Raw genomic sequence first — 16,430 nt, forward strand, 5'->3', positions numbered from 1 at the left:
GTAGAGCTAAAAAATTGGCTGGAAGTCTTAAAAGCCCTAATCCAAGCGCTCCCTGCAAGGTCTGATATAATGGACTTGATTGCAAAGGTGGAGGAGGCACACTCCAGGGATCTGGAGACCGTTAGGAATGAAATACAGGGCTTAGAGATCCGCACAGCAGAGGGGGAGAGTGGTTTTGAAGGCCCTGGAGCAGCGTGTGGGGACATTGGAAAAAGAGAGGAATACGCAGATGGATGTTTCGGTTTCCTTGCAGCTGCAGCTGGAAGATCTCCAGGACAGGAGCCGTCGCAATAATATACGTATTCGTGGGGTCCCAGAACCGGCTGAACAGGAAGACCGCCAGGACACGGTAAAGTGTATATTGCAAAGTGTTATGAAAGACACAATGTCATCAAATTATGAGATGGACAGAATACACAGGGCCTTGGGCCCCAAACCGAAAGATAATGGCCGTCCCAGGGATGTGATATGCCGATTACACTACTTTGCACACAGGGAGGCAATCTTACGGAAGTCATGGGAGGCCGGTACAATAGGATATCATGGGGCACAGGTGAAGATTCTACCTGACTTATCAACTGCCACTCTCCAGCGTAGTGCATTACTTTGTCCAATATTGGAGCGGGTGAAGGACTGGGGAGGGACATATAGGTGGAGATTCCCCATATCGGTGTTCATTAGGAAATGCCGGTCCTCATTTTGGGTACGTTCTAGAGCGGATCTTTCGGATCTTTTTTTATTTTTGGAAACCGAACCGTTTGATGACAGACTGGATGCAGCTAAATCCCAGAATGACGCACTTTAAAAAGTCCTACATTTTTTTTTTTTTGAAAGGAGGGAGGGTGAAGCAGAAGAACTTGCTCTGTGCGTTTGGCACCTTCCCCCCCCCCCCCCCCCCCCCCCCCTTCTTTTTTTTTTTTTTTTTTGTTCTGGACCCTCGGGAGGGGGGGGGATGGGAGGAATAACATCATTAAGTACTTTTTTTCTATTATGTACTCGGTATTTTGGTTGATGCTACTTGCTCTTGGATATGTTATTTTGGTATTATTTTATAATCTTTCTCTTGCGATGCTCCGACCGTTTGCTCTGCCCCTTGCCCCCGGTGTCTCCTCTTCTCTCTTTTCTAGGGGGGAGGGGGGAGACAGAGGTGAAGGGCAGGGTTAGGTGGATATTATGGTACTTGGGATGGGGTTTAGAGGGGTAGGGGAGTGATGGGGGTGGGGGGATGCCTGGGAATGAGAGAGTAAGTTACTGTTTTGGTACACAGGGCAACAATATAATAAAAGGTGGGAGGGGGAGGTGTGCGGGACATTATAGGTTATGTAAGATTGAATCTGTTGGATAGATTTTAAAACCTGCACCCAGGAGGGCTTTCTCTCTGCTCCCTTTTTTTTGGTTCCTTTTTTTTTTGCATCTTCCTCTTCCGCGCCGCCCGTCGCGCCCGGGTTTCTTCGTTGGTGGGTTGTTGAGGTCTTCTTGGCCGCGGAGGTCTGTTTTTGAATTGTGTTTTGTTGGTTAAGAAATGGATGTCCTTTCAATAATATCAATTAATATTAAGGGATTAAATATCCCGGAAAAGAGACGGATCCTATTACAGGAATTGAAGAAAAGGGGGAGTAACATAGCATTTGTACAAGAGACACATTTTAGGAGGGGGGGCCCCCTTTCTTAGAAACAGAGTCTTTTCGATGGTATACCATGCGACGAACCCGTGGCAAAGAAGGGGGGAGTATCAATTTTAATTTCAAACACCCGTGGTCTTTTACAGACTCCCTGGTGGATACCGGGGGGCAGTATTTAGCATTGAAAGGGTTGATGGGGGGATTAGTAATAACGCTGGCCACTTTTTACGCCCCCAACACACAACAGGATGTGTTCTTGAGGAAGTTTTTGGACAAACTAGCAGGTTTTCAGGAAGGACAGTTGATCATGGGGGGTGATTTGAACATTTCCCTCGACCCTACGGTGGATACATCATCCGAAGGTTCGTCAGCTGCGGGGGGAACCCGGAAACGAATACGGCAGTTGCTGCAACAAGCGAGATTAATAGACCTATGGATTTTGACACACCCAGGGGAGCGAGATTATTCCTTTTACTCTGTCCCGCATAAGACATATTCGTGGATAGACTTTTATTCCACATAATCGGCTTCATGCAGTCAAGGAGGTGGGAATAGGGGAAATTACGTGGACAGATCACGCCCCAATACTTTTGAAATATACATTAGGGGACTCTCGGCCTCCAGGATCTGGGTCCTGGAGACTGAATGAGAGCCTGCTACAGGATGATGTTGTGTTGGAAGATGTGCGGAAGGAATTAAAATGGTACTTCGAGACAAATGACATCCCAGATTGTAATTTAGGGGTGGTTTGGGAGGCTCATAAGGCGGTAATAAGGGGGGTCTTGATGAAACACTGGGCAAGGATAAAGAGGGAAAGGAAATTAAAGGCAACAACCCTTATGACAGAGATCTAACGTTTAGAAATAAGACACAAACAACCCAGAGTTAGAAAGGGACCTCCTGGCGTTACGTAGACAAATTACTGAACTACTTCTATATAGAGCGAAAAGGGCAATACAGACTGGTAGAAGGCAGAATTACGAATTCGGCAACAAATGCGGGAAGCAATTGGCTAGCTCGCTAAGGGAACAACAAATAAGGACCTATATTCCAATGATTCTGGGAACAGGAGGGGAAAAACTTGCCCTACCTAGAGAGATAGCTCAGAGATTCGGGGACTTTTATAGTACGTTGTAAAATTTGCAAACAAGCTCTCAGGACCATGTGGCAATGGGGAATTAGCAACATCAGGTATTCCGAGTTTAACGTCAGAGATGAGTTAAGAGATGGAAAAGCCTATTACCATAGAAGAGATACAGGAGGTAGTGAAAATGGGGAAAGGAGGAAAATCGCCGGCCCGGATGGGTTTACTACTCTATTACAGACTTCTTTTCCCGGACTTGGGCCCATTCATGGTAAAAATGAGTGAACGGAATACTGTCTCCATCTTTTAAGTTGTCAAACAGGACAAGACAGGGTTGCCCCCTATCCCCTCTTTTATTTGCGTTTTCCGTGGAACCCTTATTAAGCAGGATTCGATTGAATCCAGATCTTAAGGGACTGTCTCTGGGAGGTACAGAATATAAGATCTCAGCATATGCGGACGACATGATGTATACCCTGACCAGCCCGATGGAATCCCTTCCTAGTTTGTTACAAGAACTGAAGATCTACAGAGACCTATCAAATTTCAAGATTAACTATGACAAATCAGAAGCGATGGGAGTGTCGCTCCAGGAGAAAGTATTGAAGATATTGAAATCTAATTATAAATTTAAATGGTCTGATACATCTCTTACATATCTGGGCACCTCCATCCCGGCGGACCTAACACAAGTTTATAAACGTAATTTTTCACCATTACTGGCGAAAGCACGGGTCCTCCTGGATGGATGGCAGAAGGGGTTCCATTCGTGGTTTGGGAGATCCAACATTATTAAAATGTTGCTTTTAGTAATTGTATATTTAAGATTTAATAACTCACATATATGATATATGGTTATAATAAGAGAGTTCTAATGTCCAGAGCAAAAGCTTTAATATAACACATTTATTAGAGCTTATACAAAGTCTAATCTAACACACAGAACCTATCTATAGTCTCAAAACTCAGAGAAATAGGTTAAAATACATACATTTACATGAAGGAATACAGAGTATATTCCTCTAAAACCTTAGATTGCCAGCATGGGCAGTTGCTACAAGTAATTATCATAGTTACCCTTTTTAAGACCCCGGCCTGTAGGCCAGCTCTCCATCAAGACATCCTTCCATCAAGTGATGGTTCCATAAAGTGAGCTCCATCAATCTGTGCTGTGGAGTATATCTTTCTAAGCTGACGTCCCATTGGTTGGCCTAGCTAGGATCATGATTGGAGGCCCGACTAAATAAGTCAGCCCCCTTTCATGCAAATCTTGGTGGCTATATCCGACAGCAGCGTAAAGTGAATTTTTCCCAAGCTTAAACAGGATGTGGCTATCTTGATTGAACATCCCAGCATGGGGTCCCTCACATAAGGTGGTTTAATTCATTGGCTCCACAATGTCTGTTACCAAACAATGAACTTTGCTATATGCTAAATGCCATGAATTAGCATGCTAAATGAACCATAAACTTTGTACTCTGACTGAGATATCTTCATCCTCTACTTAGAGAAATATATTCATAATTAGAATATATATATCTTTATATTCATACACAGACACAGCATATACATATATATATATATATATACCCACATATCTCTATTTAATCTAGATTACCCAAAAACCATATGGCAACAAAAATATACTACCGAAATTTCTGTATCTCTTTCAGACACTCCCTATTGTAATACCAATTTTCAAACGGACACAGTCCCTCTTCAATAGGTTTATATGGGCAAATAAACGTCCAAGAATCAAGGGTCGTATATTATCTTTAGCCAAACGAGATGGAGGAGTGTCAGCCCCTGATATTTATAGATATTATCAGGCGGCCCTACTGAACCAGCTGATTGATTGGAGTAGACGTACTGGAGAGAAAATATGGACGGGGCTAGAGCAAGACCAATGTGGCAGTATGCTTCAACGGGTGGCATGGTGTTACAGGGAGTTGCCGACAGATATTAAAAAGCACCCGTTGATAGGCCCTACTCTTCAAATGGCATACAGGCTATTTATGAAGAATAAACTGTCAACAGTGGATTCACCGCTTTTTCCGATTTTGGGGAACCCACAGTTCAAACCAGGATTGCTGAAGGGATCATTTAGTGGACTAATAGAACAGGGACGGTTTCAAGCATCTCATTTTCTGAAGGAGGGTTTATGGTATGTGGAAACGGTCTCAGCCACCAACTGTAAGGATGTGGCTTGAACGAGTGAAAGACTTGAATAGGCTGGAGGACTTTGTATGGACATCAAGGCGGAAGGTATACCTGGCTACGTGGGCGGAATGGAACGAGTTTAGGTACTCGGAGGAGGGGAAGGCTTTGATAGATGCGAACTAGCGGACGGATCCGGGGGCGGGGGGGGCGCGATGAAGAGAGAGATGTTAGAGGATTGGGGGGGGCTTTGTTCCCCCCCCCCCTTTTTTTTTTTTTTATATATAGGGGTGGGGGTGGTATAATATATATATATATATATATATATATATATATATATATATATATATGTGTATATATAATGTGGTAAAGCGGAGCGGGATAGAACAAGGGAAGGATAATTGCCCCAACTCCTCGGGGACAGAGGTATACCCGGAGTTGCGGGGGCTTATTCGCCCATAGGAGAGTAGAAATGGAATCCAAAGAATAAATGGGGGTATTAGTTGAGCAGACTCTGGGTCATTTGAGGTCGGGGAAGAAGAGTTACGATGAGATAAGAAATAGACAAACTGTATTTTTGGAGATGATATAGTGAATTACTTGCAATGTTTTGATCAGGGTCATTTGGGTAGTTTCTGTTGTGATTTACGATTTCAAAAAGAGTCAACTTAGTTGATGATAAATGGCTTCAGCCAAACACTAACCATGAGTGAAAGAAAAGTTTGTTATCGTTCATATTCTCTGAAAAATGGCCAAGAAATTATACATTTTGACAGGGTATGTAAACTTATGAGCACAACTGTAAGTGGCCCTCGCTCTTCAAAAGTTTGAGCATACCTGGTCTAAATATTAGGCAGCTAAAATGGAGCTTGTTTTACTTTGGTTGAAATTTTAAATATATCTTTCTTTTTATTTATTTTACTTCCTTTTTACTTGTGTAACCTGCAGCCATGAAAAGCCATTTTATGCTGTCTTGTCGGGTACTGAAGTTCAGAGCGAAAGTACAAACCACAGAAAGAACAAACCTGGGTCATGCTTATCTATAAAGGAAGATAACATGGGGCTGTAAAATTTTATAAAAGAGCTTAGCCACCTTGCATAAACTGGTGATGTTCTATTGCCTGAGTGAACTCCATTGCTGTGCCTTTTCTACATAGATGGTGTAGCATGGGGAAGAAATTAAACAATCTGTGGCCTCCGTAGACATTTTTTAATTTATAAAATACTTTATGCACCGTTTTGTTTCTATTTGTTCACGATACTCTGAACTAAACTTGTATGAGGAGGAAGTCCATTGAGACATACTGGAATCATTTGGGAGCTATAAGCTTTCTAATCAGGAATGTGAAGTGTTTAGTGCAGACTTATGACACAATAATGGCTTTTTCCTTTTTTAGGCCTTTTGTACACCGCAGCTTGTAAAAGTGCATTCTTCAGTGAATGATCTAATCTATATTTTCGAAAAATCGTTCAGTAATTTACACCACATGAGCACAAATGTCCATCTACATATTGTGCAGAGGGAAAACGCGGTAATACGTTTTTGCGCATTTGCAAAAAGTACAAGCTTATGACAGATGCCCATGCATGTTCACCCCCGATGCAAATTATTTAGCTATGTATGTAAAGCCTACTGGTTCTTGGATGTGGTGGCTGCATTTGTTTTTACTTTTTAAGCGAAGAAGATTTTCAGAACAAACAAATGGCAACCACCCAAACCCATCACTGGCCTTTGCAATAAAGAGCACATGGAAGGGGTGATGCATGTCAAACAACAAATAAAAATTCCCGGCTCACTTGCCAGCCTGCAGGATACCGAATTGCCCCATCTAACCGTTCACGTTAAAACCAAGAAGTTTATTTTCCACATGCTTGCCAATATGTGTAGGCTGCAGCAGCCACGTTTCGGCACCCCAATGTACTTCAGTCTAAACTATAATTTTGAGTCTCCTGAATTTCGAGCACATACAGTATATAATGGTTAGATTAAAAGCAGATATGCTTGGAGGGAGCCCACCCCTCAAATGCACAGGGAAGCAGTTTGTTGCTGGCTGCTAAGGGAGCTAGGAATTGTATTTAATTTTTTTTTTTAACCTACAGAAAACACGATTTGATCTTGTCGGCAATGCAAAGTCCCTTATGTAATAAAGATGAACATTTGCAGACCTGCTTGCAATTCTTGTGTAATAACTATGGCTTCTCCAATTTAAAAAAATACATTTAAAAATGGTAATGCCGCTACTACATCGAAGGACTGTGAAATGATAATATAGAACTTTTTTTTTTTTTTTTTTTTTTTGTAGTGTTTACATGCACTTAAATTGTATGCTACATAGACAAATGGCTCTAAAAGATTTGTCGTAGAAACCTAGGGTCCTTTTACACGGGACAGATCTGTGATGATCCACCCCGCGAACACCCGCTTGCTCAGCAGGGATCGCTCCGCTGAGCCGGTAGATGACAGGGCGGTCCCTGCACACTGTGCAGGGACCGCACTGTCAGATCTACGCTCTCCCCTATGGGGGGATCGGATGAACATGGACAGACTGTCCGCAGACGGATGGAAAAATAGGATTTCCTCCGTCTACAGAATCTGAGCATAGCGGACCCGGATGAGATCAGGTGTCAACGGATGTTCATCCGCTGACACCCGCTATCCCATAGGGATACATGTACAGTGAGGCAAACAAGTATTTAGTCAGCCACCAATTGTGCAAGTTCTCCCACTTAAAAAGATGAGAGGCCTGTATTTGTCATCATAGGTATACCTCAACTATGAGAGACCAAATGTGGAAACAAATCCAGACAATAGCATTGTCTGATTTGGAAAGAATTTATTTGCAAATTATGGTGGGAAAATAAGTATTTGGTCAATATCAAAAGTTCATCTCAATACTTTGTTATACATCCTTTGTTGGCAATGACAGAGGTCAAACGTTTTCTGTAAGTCTTCACAAGGTTGTCACACACTGTTGCTGGTGTGTTGGCCCATTCCTCCATGCAGATCTATTCTAGAGCAGTGATGTTTTGGGGCTGTCGCTGGGCAACACAGACTTTCAACTCCCTCCAAAGGTTTTCTATGGGGGTTGAGATCTGGAGACTGGCTAGCTCACTCCAGGACCTTGAAATGCTTCTTACAAAGCCACTCTTTTGTTGCTCGGGCGGTGTGTTTGGAATCATTGTCATGCTGAAAGACCCAGTTATGTTTCATCTTCAATGTCCTTACTGATGGGAGGAGGTTTGCAATCAAAATATCATGATACATGGCCCCATTCTTTCTTTCATGTACATGGATCAGTCAGTCCTGTTCCCTTTTGCTAAAAAACAGCCTCAAAGCATGTTGTCACCCCCATGCTTCACAGTAGGTATGGTGCTCTTGGGTTGCAACTCAGCATTCTCTCTCCTCCAAACACGAGTTGTTTCTCTACCAAACAGTTATACTTTGGATCATCCAAATGCTCTCTAGCAAACCTCAGACAGGCCCGGACATGTACTGGCTTAAGCAGGGGGACACATCTGGCAATGTAGGATCTGAGTCCCTGGCGGTGTAGTGTGTTACTGATGGTAGCCTTTGTTGCGTTGGTCCCAGCTCTATGCAGGTCATTCACTAGGTCCCCCCGTGTGGTTCTGGGATTTTTGCTCACCATTCTTGTGATCATTTTGACCCCCACGGGGTGAGATTTTGCGTGGAGCACCAGATCGAGGGAGATTATCAGTGGTCTTCCATTTTTTTTAAATTATTGCTCCCACAGTTGATTTCTTCACACCAAGCTGCTTGCCTATTGCAGATTCAGTCTTCCCAGCCTGGTGCAGGTCTAGAATTTTTTGTTTCTTGTGTCCTTGGACAGCTCTTTGGTCTTCACCATAGTGGAGTTTGGAGTGTGACTGTTTGAGGTTGTAGGTGTCTTTTATACTGATAACAAGTTCAAACAGATGCCATTAATACAGGTAATGAGTGGAGGACAGAGGAGCCTCTTAACCACTTCCCGACCGCCGCATGTATATGTACGTCCACAGAATGGCACGTACAGGCAAATGGGCGTACAGGTACGTCCTTGCCTTCTAGCGGGTGGGGGGTCCGGTCGCTACATGCGGCGGTCGGATTCCCGCGCGGAGCGATCCGGGACGATCGCTCCCTGGAGCTGAAGAACGAGGAGAGCCGTATGTAAACACGGCTTCCCCGTGCATCACTATGGCACTGCATCGATCGAGTGATCCCTTATATAGGGAGACTCGATCGATGACGGTCCTACAGCCACACCCCCCTACAGTTGTAAACACACACTAAGTGAACACTAACTCCTACAGCGCCCCCTGTGGTTAACTCCCAAACTGCAACTGTCATTTTCACAATAAACAATGCAATTTAAATGCATTTTTTTGCTGTGAAAATGACAATGGTCCCAAAAATGTGTCAAAATTGTCCGAAGTGTCCACCATAATGCCGCAGTCACAAAAAAAATCGCTGATCGCCGCCATTAGTAGTAAAAAAATAATAATTAATAAAAATGCAATAAAACTATCCCCTATTTTGTAAACGCTATAAATTTTGCGCAAACCAATCTGATCAACGCCTCTTGCGATTTTTTTTTTTTTTTTATACCAAAAATAGGTAGAATACGTATCGGCCTAAACTGAGGAAAAAAATGTTTGTTTTTGGGGGATATTTATTATAGCAAAAAGTAAAAAATATTGAATTTTTTTCAAAATTGTCGCTCTATTTTTGTTTATAGCGCAAAAAATAAAAACCGCACAGGTGATCAAATACCACCAAAAGAAAGCTCTATTTGTGGGGGAAAAAAGGACGCCAATTTTGTTTGGGAGCCACGTCGCACGACCGCAATTGTCTTTTAAAGCGACGCAGTGCCGAATCGCAAAACCTGGCCTGGGCATTTAGCTGCCTAAAGGTCCGGGGCTTAAGTGGTTAAAGAAGATACAGGTCTGTGAGCGCCACAAATCTTGCTTGTTTGTAGGTGACCAAATACTGTTTTTCCACCATAATTTGCAAATAAATTCTTTCCAAATCAGACAATGTGATTGTCTGTCTGGATTTGTTTCCACATTTTGTCTCTCATAGTTGAGGTATACCTATGATGACAATTACAGGCCTCATCTTTTTAAGTGGGAGAACTTGCACAATTGGTGGCTGACTAAATACTTTTTTGCTCCACTGTATGTCCCTTTTTCATCCGTAAACGGATGGATGAAAAAGCGGACATTCGGTCCGCCGGTGTGAAAGGGGCCTAAATGATTTGATTTCTGCAGATATTATTGCACAGTTGCTATTTGTTAAACATTTGTTACAATTATGTCAGTAGATGCCATGTTTAATAAACAAATGTACTGTACATGAAAGACGGCCTGAGAACGGAGTACTGCATTTTGTTTCCTTAAATTAAGATTTGCAGAAATGTATGTTTCTTTCTGGTAGTATTAACTACTTTGTACTGATCGAAATCCACAAATGTACAGTTTGACTACTGTAGATGTACTCAAACCTTTTCATGTTAAGGACTTCTTGTCCTCCAAATATTAATGTGCTTTTTTCTGTTTTGCATACTAAATTCTTTCTTTCCTCCTACATCAGTGTTTGAGAACAGCAGCAAGATAGTGATCGTTATGGAGTATGCAAGCCAAGGTGACTTGTATGATTACATCAGTGAACGCCAAAGACTCGGTGACCAAGAGGCACGGCGATTCTTTCGGCAGATTGTATCTGCTGTACAGTATTGTCATGCGGTAGGTATATGCTGGCAAATAAAGTGTTTCAGTACTTTCAGCCCTTCTTGGGTTACTGGCTAATAGAGTACAATAAACCATGATAACTGGCCTTCCGTTTACTGAAGATGAATCCCAATTGGGAACGTTACTGCTTTTACTATTTCAGTGTACTGTGATCTAAAAAAGTGTTTTTTTTTTTTTTTTTTTTCTTGACAGAATGGGATTGTGCACCGGGATCTAAAGCTTGAGAATATACTTTTGGATGAAAATAAAAATGTGAAGGTGAGCAGGTTGTTGCATGGTTTAGTACAGTTTTTCTCCTGTATTTCGTCTTTTGTGCATTTTGTTTTTTAATGCAACGTTTTAATGTGCATTATTTATTTTATTTTTTAAAGTGAACTTGTCCTTTAACCACTTCATGCCCTTAGGATGTACCTGTATGCTCTCAAGTGGTTGTACTGGGATCATGGCTACAGCTGGTAGGGGAGGCAGGTACATTTGTGCAGGATCATACCGAGGTTAGTTGCATTTGAGGGGAGAGGCTAGATCTGGGGTCTATTGGACATCGGATCTCTCAGTAAAGAGTACCGGTCTCTGCCCATGCTATCACAAGGGATGTTGTTCACGCCTTTATGGTGGCAATAAAGTTGCTAGATTTTTTTTTTTTGCGAAAAAATAACCCCTTTAAGGTTCCATTCACGTGTGTGTGTGTGTGTGTGTTTTTTTTTTTTTTCATGCTTTTTGCAGAAACGCAGGCTTTTTTAATTTATATATTTTTTTTTTTTCTAGCATGGGTTCCTATGGAACACGTTCACATCAATGCATTTTTTTTGCCTCTTTCGTTTTTGGAAAGTGTCAACTGCAATGGAGAAGCTGCAGAAAAGCATGTAGTGCATTCTTTAGATCTGCCCAACAGCAAATTTTCCACAAAAAAAGCATGCAAATCGCAGTAAAAAAACCTGGGGGAAGTCACTGCAGAAAAGTTTAAAGCAACATACATAGGTGTGATCGAGCCTTAGGGGGAGGTTGGGGTGTGCTCAGCCATCTGTAATGCACACGGTTGCAGCATTTACAGGGATAAAATAGACAGCAAGAAGGTGATTTTAGGTGTAGAGGGGTGGTAAATACTCAATTAAATCACCTGTTTTTACACCCCCTCCCCAACTGCATGTGTAAACAAGCCCTTAGACAGCTGGAGCAGTTTGCTTAAGAAGAGTGAGTCAAACCTACCTACTGGCAGGGGCAGAAGTCTAAATGAGAGCTACAGAAATTTCTTGTTTACAGTAACTGACTCTAGAGTTGTTCAATAAAGAATTAGATCAAGTATCCCTTCGTTTTCTTTTTTTTTTTTCTTTTTCTATCCATGCCACTAGTTTTTAATATTTTTGAAGTATGTTTGTTTTTTGTGTTTTTAATATCAAAAATCGTAAGCAGTCGCATCAAATCTAGAATAAACAATTGATGTCATACTTTTGTCAACGAATTTTCTCTGAAATAACTTGATTTTTCTGTTTAAGGGTACCAACAAATTTTGTCCATGTCCAAAGCAAGAGCTTTGGGATTTTGGTATTGCATAGGTAGAATTTCTTCATGCACATATCTTTCTTTACTCAGTATTTTTCTCAATGATCTACTTTTAAATGTAATGTCTTTGGTAAAGGTTCAAGTGTATTGAGGCGTATATTTTTTTACAGAAACTTCCTGCTATGCAATTGCAGCCATAAAGCCTTAAAAACGGAATCATTCAGAGGTTGGGAATTCCCCTGCTAGCATTGCTAGATCACTTTATCTTGACAACTAGTAAAACACTGATGATACGCACAAAAATAAAGTACAGTAAAACACTGGTTTGAGAGCGTTTTGCAAGACAAGCAAAATTTATTTTTGATCATTTTTGACTTGATATACAAGCGATGTCTTGATAGAGTAGCATTATGTCACAACTGAGTATAAAATAGAAGAGGCTCCTCTAAGTGTAGCAATATGGTAACATTTAATAAAGGTACAAAATTTAGGAACTCGCATGGTTGATGATTAAAACATGCACATCTAAGTATGCAGGCATCCAGGGTAAAGCTGTCCACAAAGACCATCCTCCTCTCCACCATTGATGTCGTCCCTTCCACAAGCGATTCTAGCCTCGCTTTCAGATCGCTCTACTTCAGGGTAGTCTTCCCGGTCACCATTGCAGACTGACAGCGGTAAGAGCCGGCGGTGAGGAGGATGGTCTGTGGATCGCTTTACCTACAGTAGATGTGCCTCTTTTTTAATCAACCATGTGAGTTGGTAAATATTGTACCTTCAATAAATGTAACCATATTGCTACACTTAGAGGCGCCTCTCTTCTCTTTTGTAGCTCTTGCTGGATTTTGCTTCTAATCCCCTTGTGGAGGCTGCCATTTGTGGATGGACATTTTATGGTTACACAATCAATCGCTTTGCTATAATCTTTTTATATGGTCTATAAACTGAAGGACTTATGAATAAATGCTTGGAACGAATCATTTAAGTTTCCATTATTTCTTATGGGTACATTTTGCTTTGATATTCTAGTGCTTTTGATTACAAGCATGCTTCCACAACAAATTATGCTCGCATTCCGAGGTTTTACTGTAATCGCTTTACAAGGTTTTTATTTTTGCCCCTAGAGAATGTTTACTATGCAAAAATACTAACCAATTGCCCTACATAGTACTGTAGCAACAAATTGATATAGTACCTTTAGGCTTTAGGGATTTTGGTTATAGTAATGGAGCAAAGTACTGTATTTTGGTAAGCATATTGTAAGGTGCTTATTTCACAGTAATGTCCTTGTCCTGTACAATCCTCCCTGTTTTATTTATGATTTTTTTTTTTTTTTTTGCCGTTTGGTGAACTTTACCCTGCAGTAGGAGACTTGTTTAAATGTCTGATGTTGGCAGTGTTTCACTATCTATCTGTGCAAATACAGGAGGGAGGGGTGTTTTCTGGTTCATGTATTTACAGGATGCTAAATAAAGCTCAAGCAACATATTGTTAACCTGTTTAAATCTTATGCCACCATACTCATTTCCCCTTCTTCTTTTTTTTTTTTTTTTTTTTTTAGATTGCGGATTTTGGACTTTCTAACCTCTATCATTCAGATCGATTTCTGCAGACATATTGTGGCAGTCCCCTTTATGCATCTCCTGAAATTGTCAATGGCAGACCTTATATAGGACCTGAGGTGAGATTGTGTCTTCTGCCTCTCAACCCCCTCCCTTTTTTATTTTTATAGTAGTTCAGCTGCATTCTGAAACAGAAAAAGCCTAAACACATTTTTATGCGTTTGAGGCATACCTGCATTTTTTTTTTTCCTACCACATCTGATGACTGCACGTCTGAGATTGCTCACCCACTAGAAACATGAATTTTACTTCCCTTGACTTTTTTTTTTTTTTTTGCTTCTGAATGCTGTTCTGCAGCACCCAGTTATTTTATAAAATACTTTACATTTATACCCCATCAACCTCTCACTGTATACTGCTGGCACGCATTTAAAAAAAAGTAATTCACAACTTGCTATAACTTGTAGCAAGCAGTTGTTCTTTATAAAGGTCCATTATACTTATTTTCAATTGTCTCTGTAAGCAGTTGCCAGTCTTGGATACGGTAAAAAAAGGTTAGTAATGCTTACTATTCAGTTTTTCGTTTTGTTTGTAAAAGCATTCTTGAAATGCTCCTCTGTGACTTAAGAGTGGTTCTCAACCTCAGTCCTCAAGTACCCCTAACAGGCCATGTTTTCAGGTTTTTCTTTACTTTGCACAGCTGCTTTGTATCAATGACATGGTATTGATAAGAGCTATTTTATCTAAGGGAAGTTCACAAAACATGGCCTGTTGGGGGTACTTGAGGACTGAGGTTGAGAACCACTGACTTAAAATATGAAATGGTTTTTATGCTATGCTACTTTTAGATGTACCGTATTTTCCGGCGTATAAGACGACCTGGCGTATAAGACGACCCGGCGTATAAGACGACCCCCCTAATTTTCCAGGAAAAATTTTGATTTTGGGATATACTCACTGTATAAGACTACCCCCTTCCTTCTAGTCTTTCTGGGAGCTGAGGGGGAGCCAGAACCGCTGACAGAAACAGGCTTTTTCAAATCTCACTGTGCCATTACATTCCTCACTGTGCCATTACATTACATGCCCCCACATTGCCACTGTGCCATTACATGCCCCCACATTGCCACTGTGCCATTACATGCCCCCACATTGCCACTGTGCCATTACATGCCTGAACTTGTTGCCCCCCCCAGTGCAATAACACTCACTTTTTTGTTTTTCCAGCGGTGACAGTCCCCCATGCTGCGAGCGTGAATGAGTTCAAAGCCGCGCCTTCACTTCAGAGTGTTCTGTGATAGGCGGCACACAAATCTTCCCAGCAGCGCCTCTGTTCTGTTTCCGCCTATCACGGACGTCTTCTCATCTCGTCCGAGGATGAGAAGGCATCTGTGATAGGAGGAACACAGAACAGAGGCGCTGCTGGGAAGATTTTTGTTCCTCCTATCACAGAACACTCTGAAGAGAAGGCGCGGCTTTGAAATCATTCACGCTCGCCGTATGGAGACTGTCACCGCTGGGGGAAAAAAAGTGAGTACTCAGACCGTACCCGGCGTATAAGACGACCCCCGAATTTGGATGCATTTTTTTGCATCCAGAAAGTCGTCTTATACGCCGGAAAATACGGTATCATATTCTGCCTCTTTAGGGCTCATTCACACAGACACAAAGGGCCAAACTGTTTGCATCCAGGGCTACTCATCTGTCAGTGTATGCACGTAAATGCCCAAATGTCCTGCTTTATGTACAGTTGCAGCCTTTTTTTTTTTTTTTTTGTGCTTAAACTGTAGATTGGCATTGCATACTTTTAGGTCTGTCCTCTACCAGAACAGCCATATCCTGTGACTTGGGAGGCTGGAAACATACTACATGCACCCATAGCTGTACATCCTTCAGTCCTTGTACAGATGTAAACGCTGGCACGTGTGGGAAAAGTTCTCTCGGGCTCGCTTCACACTGCCATTACTTGGGATCCGCATGACATGTGAAATCCCATGTTGGTCAATGAGAGCTGTCTTAACCTCTTGACCACCGCCCCATGTCAAAAAGACGTCCTCCTTTTTAAAGTTGAATATCTCGATAACGGCAGCAGCTGCTGCCACAACCGAGATATTCATCTTTGCAGGGGGCGGTGGTGTACACGATAACGGCGGTCTCCGCGGCGGATTCGCCGCGAGATCGCCGTTATCGGTGGCGGGAGAGGGGCCCCCCCCCCTCCCGCCGCTCTCCCGCGCTCTCCGCCGCTTACCGGAGCCGTCGGTAGCGGCGGAGGGGATCCGATGTGTCCGGCAGCTGAGCGGGGACGGGACTGAAGGAGAAATCTCCTTCACCCGTCCTCATAGCTCTGCTGGGCGGAAGTGACGTCAAAACGTCAGTCCCGCCCAGCCTCTTAAAGAAACATTTTTTTTTTTGTCATTTGAAAAAATGACATTTTTTTTTTTATTTTTTTTTTTGCATTTAAGTCTAATTATGAGATCTGAGGTCTTTTTGACCCCAGATCTCATATTTAAGAGGACCTGTCATGCTTTTTTCTATTACAAGGGATGTTTACATTCCTTGTAATAGGAATAAAAGTGATCAATTTTTTTTATTTTTTTCAGTGTAAAAAATTATAAAACTAAATAAAAATAAATAAGAAAACCAAAAAAAAATTTTTTAAAGCGCCCCGTCCCGACGAGCTCGCGCGCAGAAGTAAACGCATACGCGAGTAGCGCCCGCATATGAAAACGGTATTCAAACCACACAAGTGAGGTATCGCCG

General features: G+C 42.0%; 1 protein-coding gene across 1 annotated transcript in view; it reads left to right on the forward strand.

The window, feature by feature from the left end:
• Nucleotides 1-16,430, forward strand: part of NUAK2 (NUAK family kinase 2) — a 72,730-nt gene that overhangs the window by 41,874 nt on the left and 14,426 nt on the right. Inside the window, exons 3-5 of the mRNA XM_040337555.1 lie at nucleotides 10,451-10,602; nucleotides 10,801-10,866; nucleotides 13,670-13,789. Of these exons, the coding sequence (XP_040193489.1) occupies nucleotides 10,451-10,602; nucleotides 10,801-10,866; nucleotides 13,670-13,789 (338 nt within the window). The remainder of the gene's footprint in view (nucleotides 1-10,450; nucleotides 10,603-10,800; nucleotides 10,867-13,669; nucleotides 13,790-16,430) is intronic.

This window comes from Rana temporaria, chromosome 2 (genome assembly GCF_905171775.1).
Source record: "Rana temporaria chromosome 2, aRanTem1.1, whole genome shotgun sequence".
In the NCBI taxonomy this organism is placed as follows: Eukaryota; Metazoa; Chordata; class Amphibia; order Anura; family Ranidae; genus Rana; species Rana temporaria.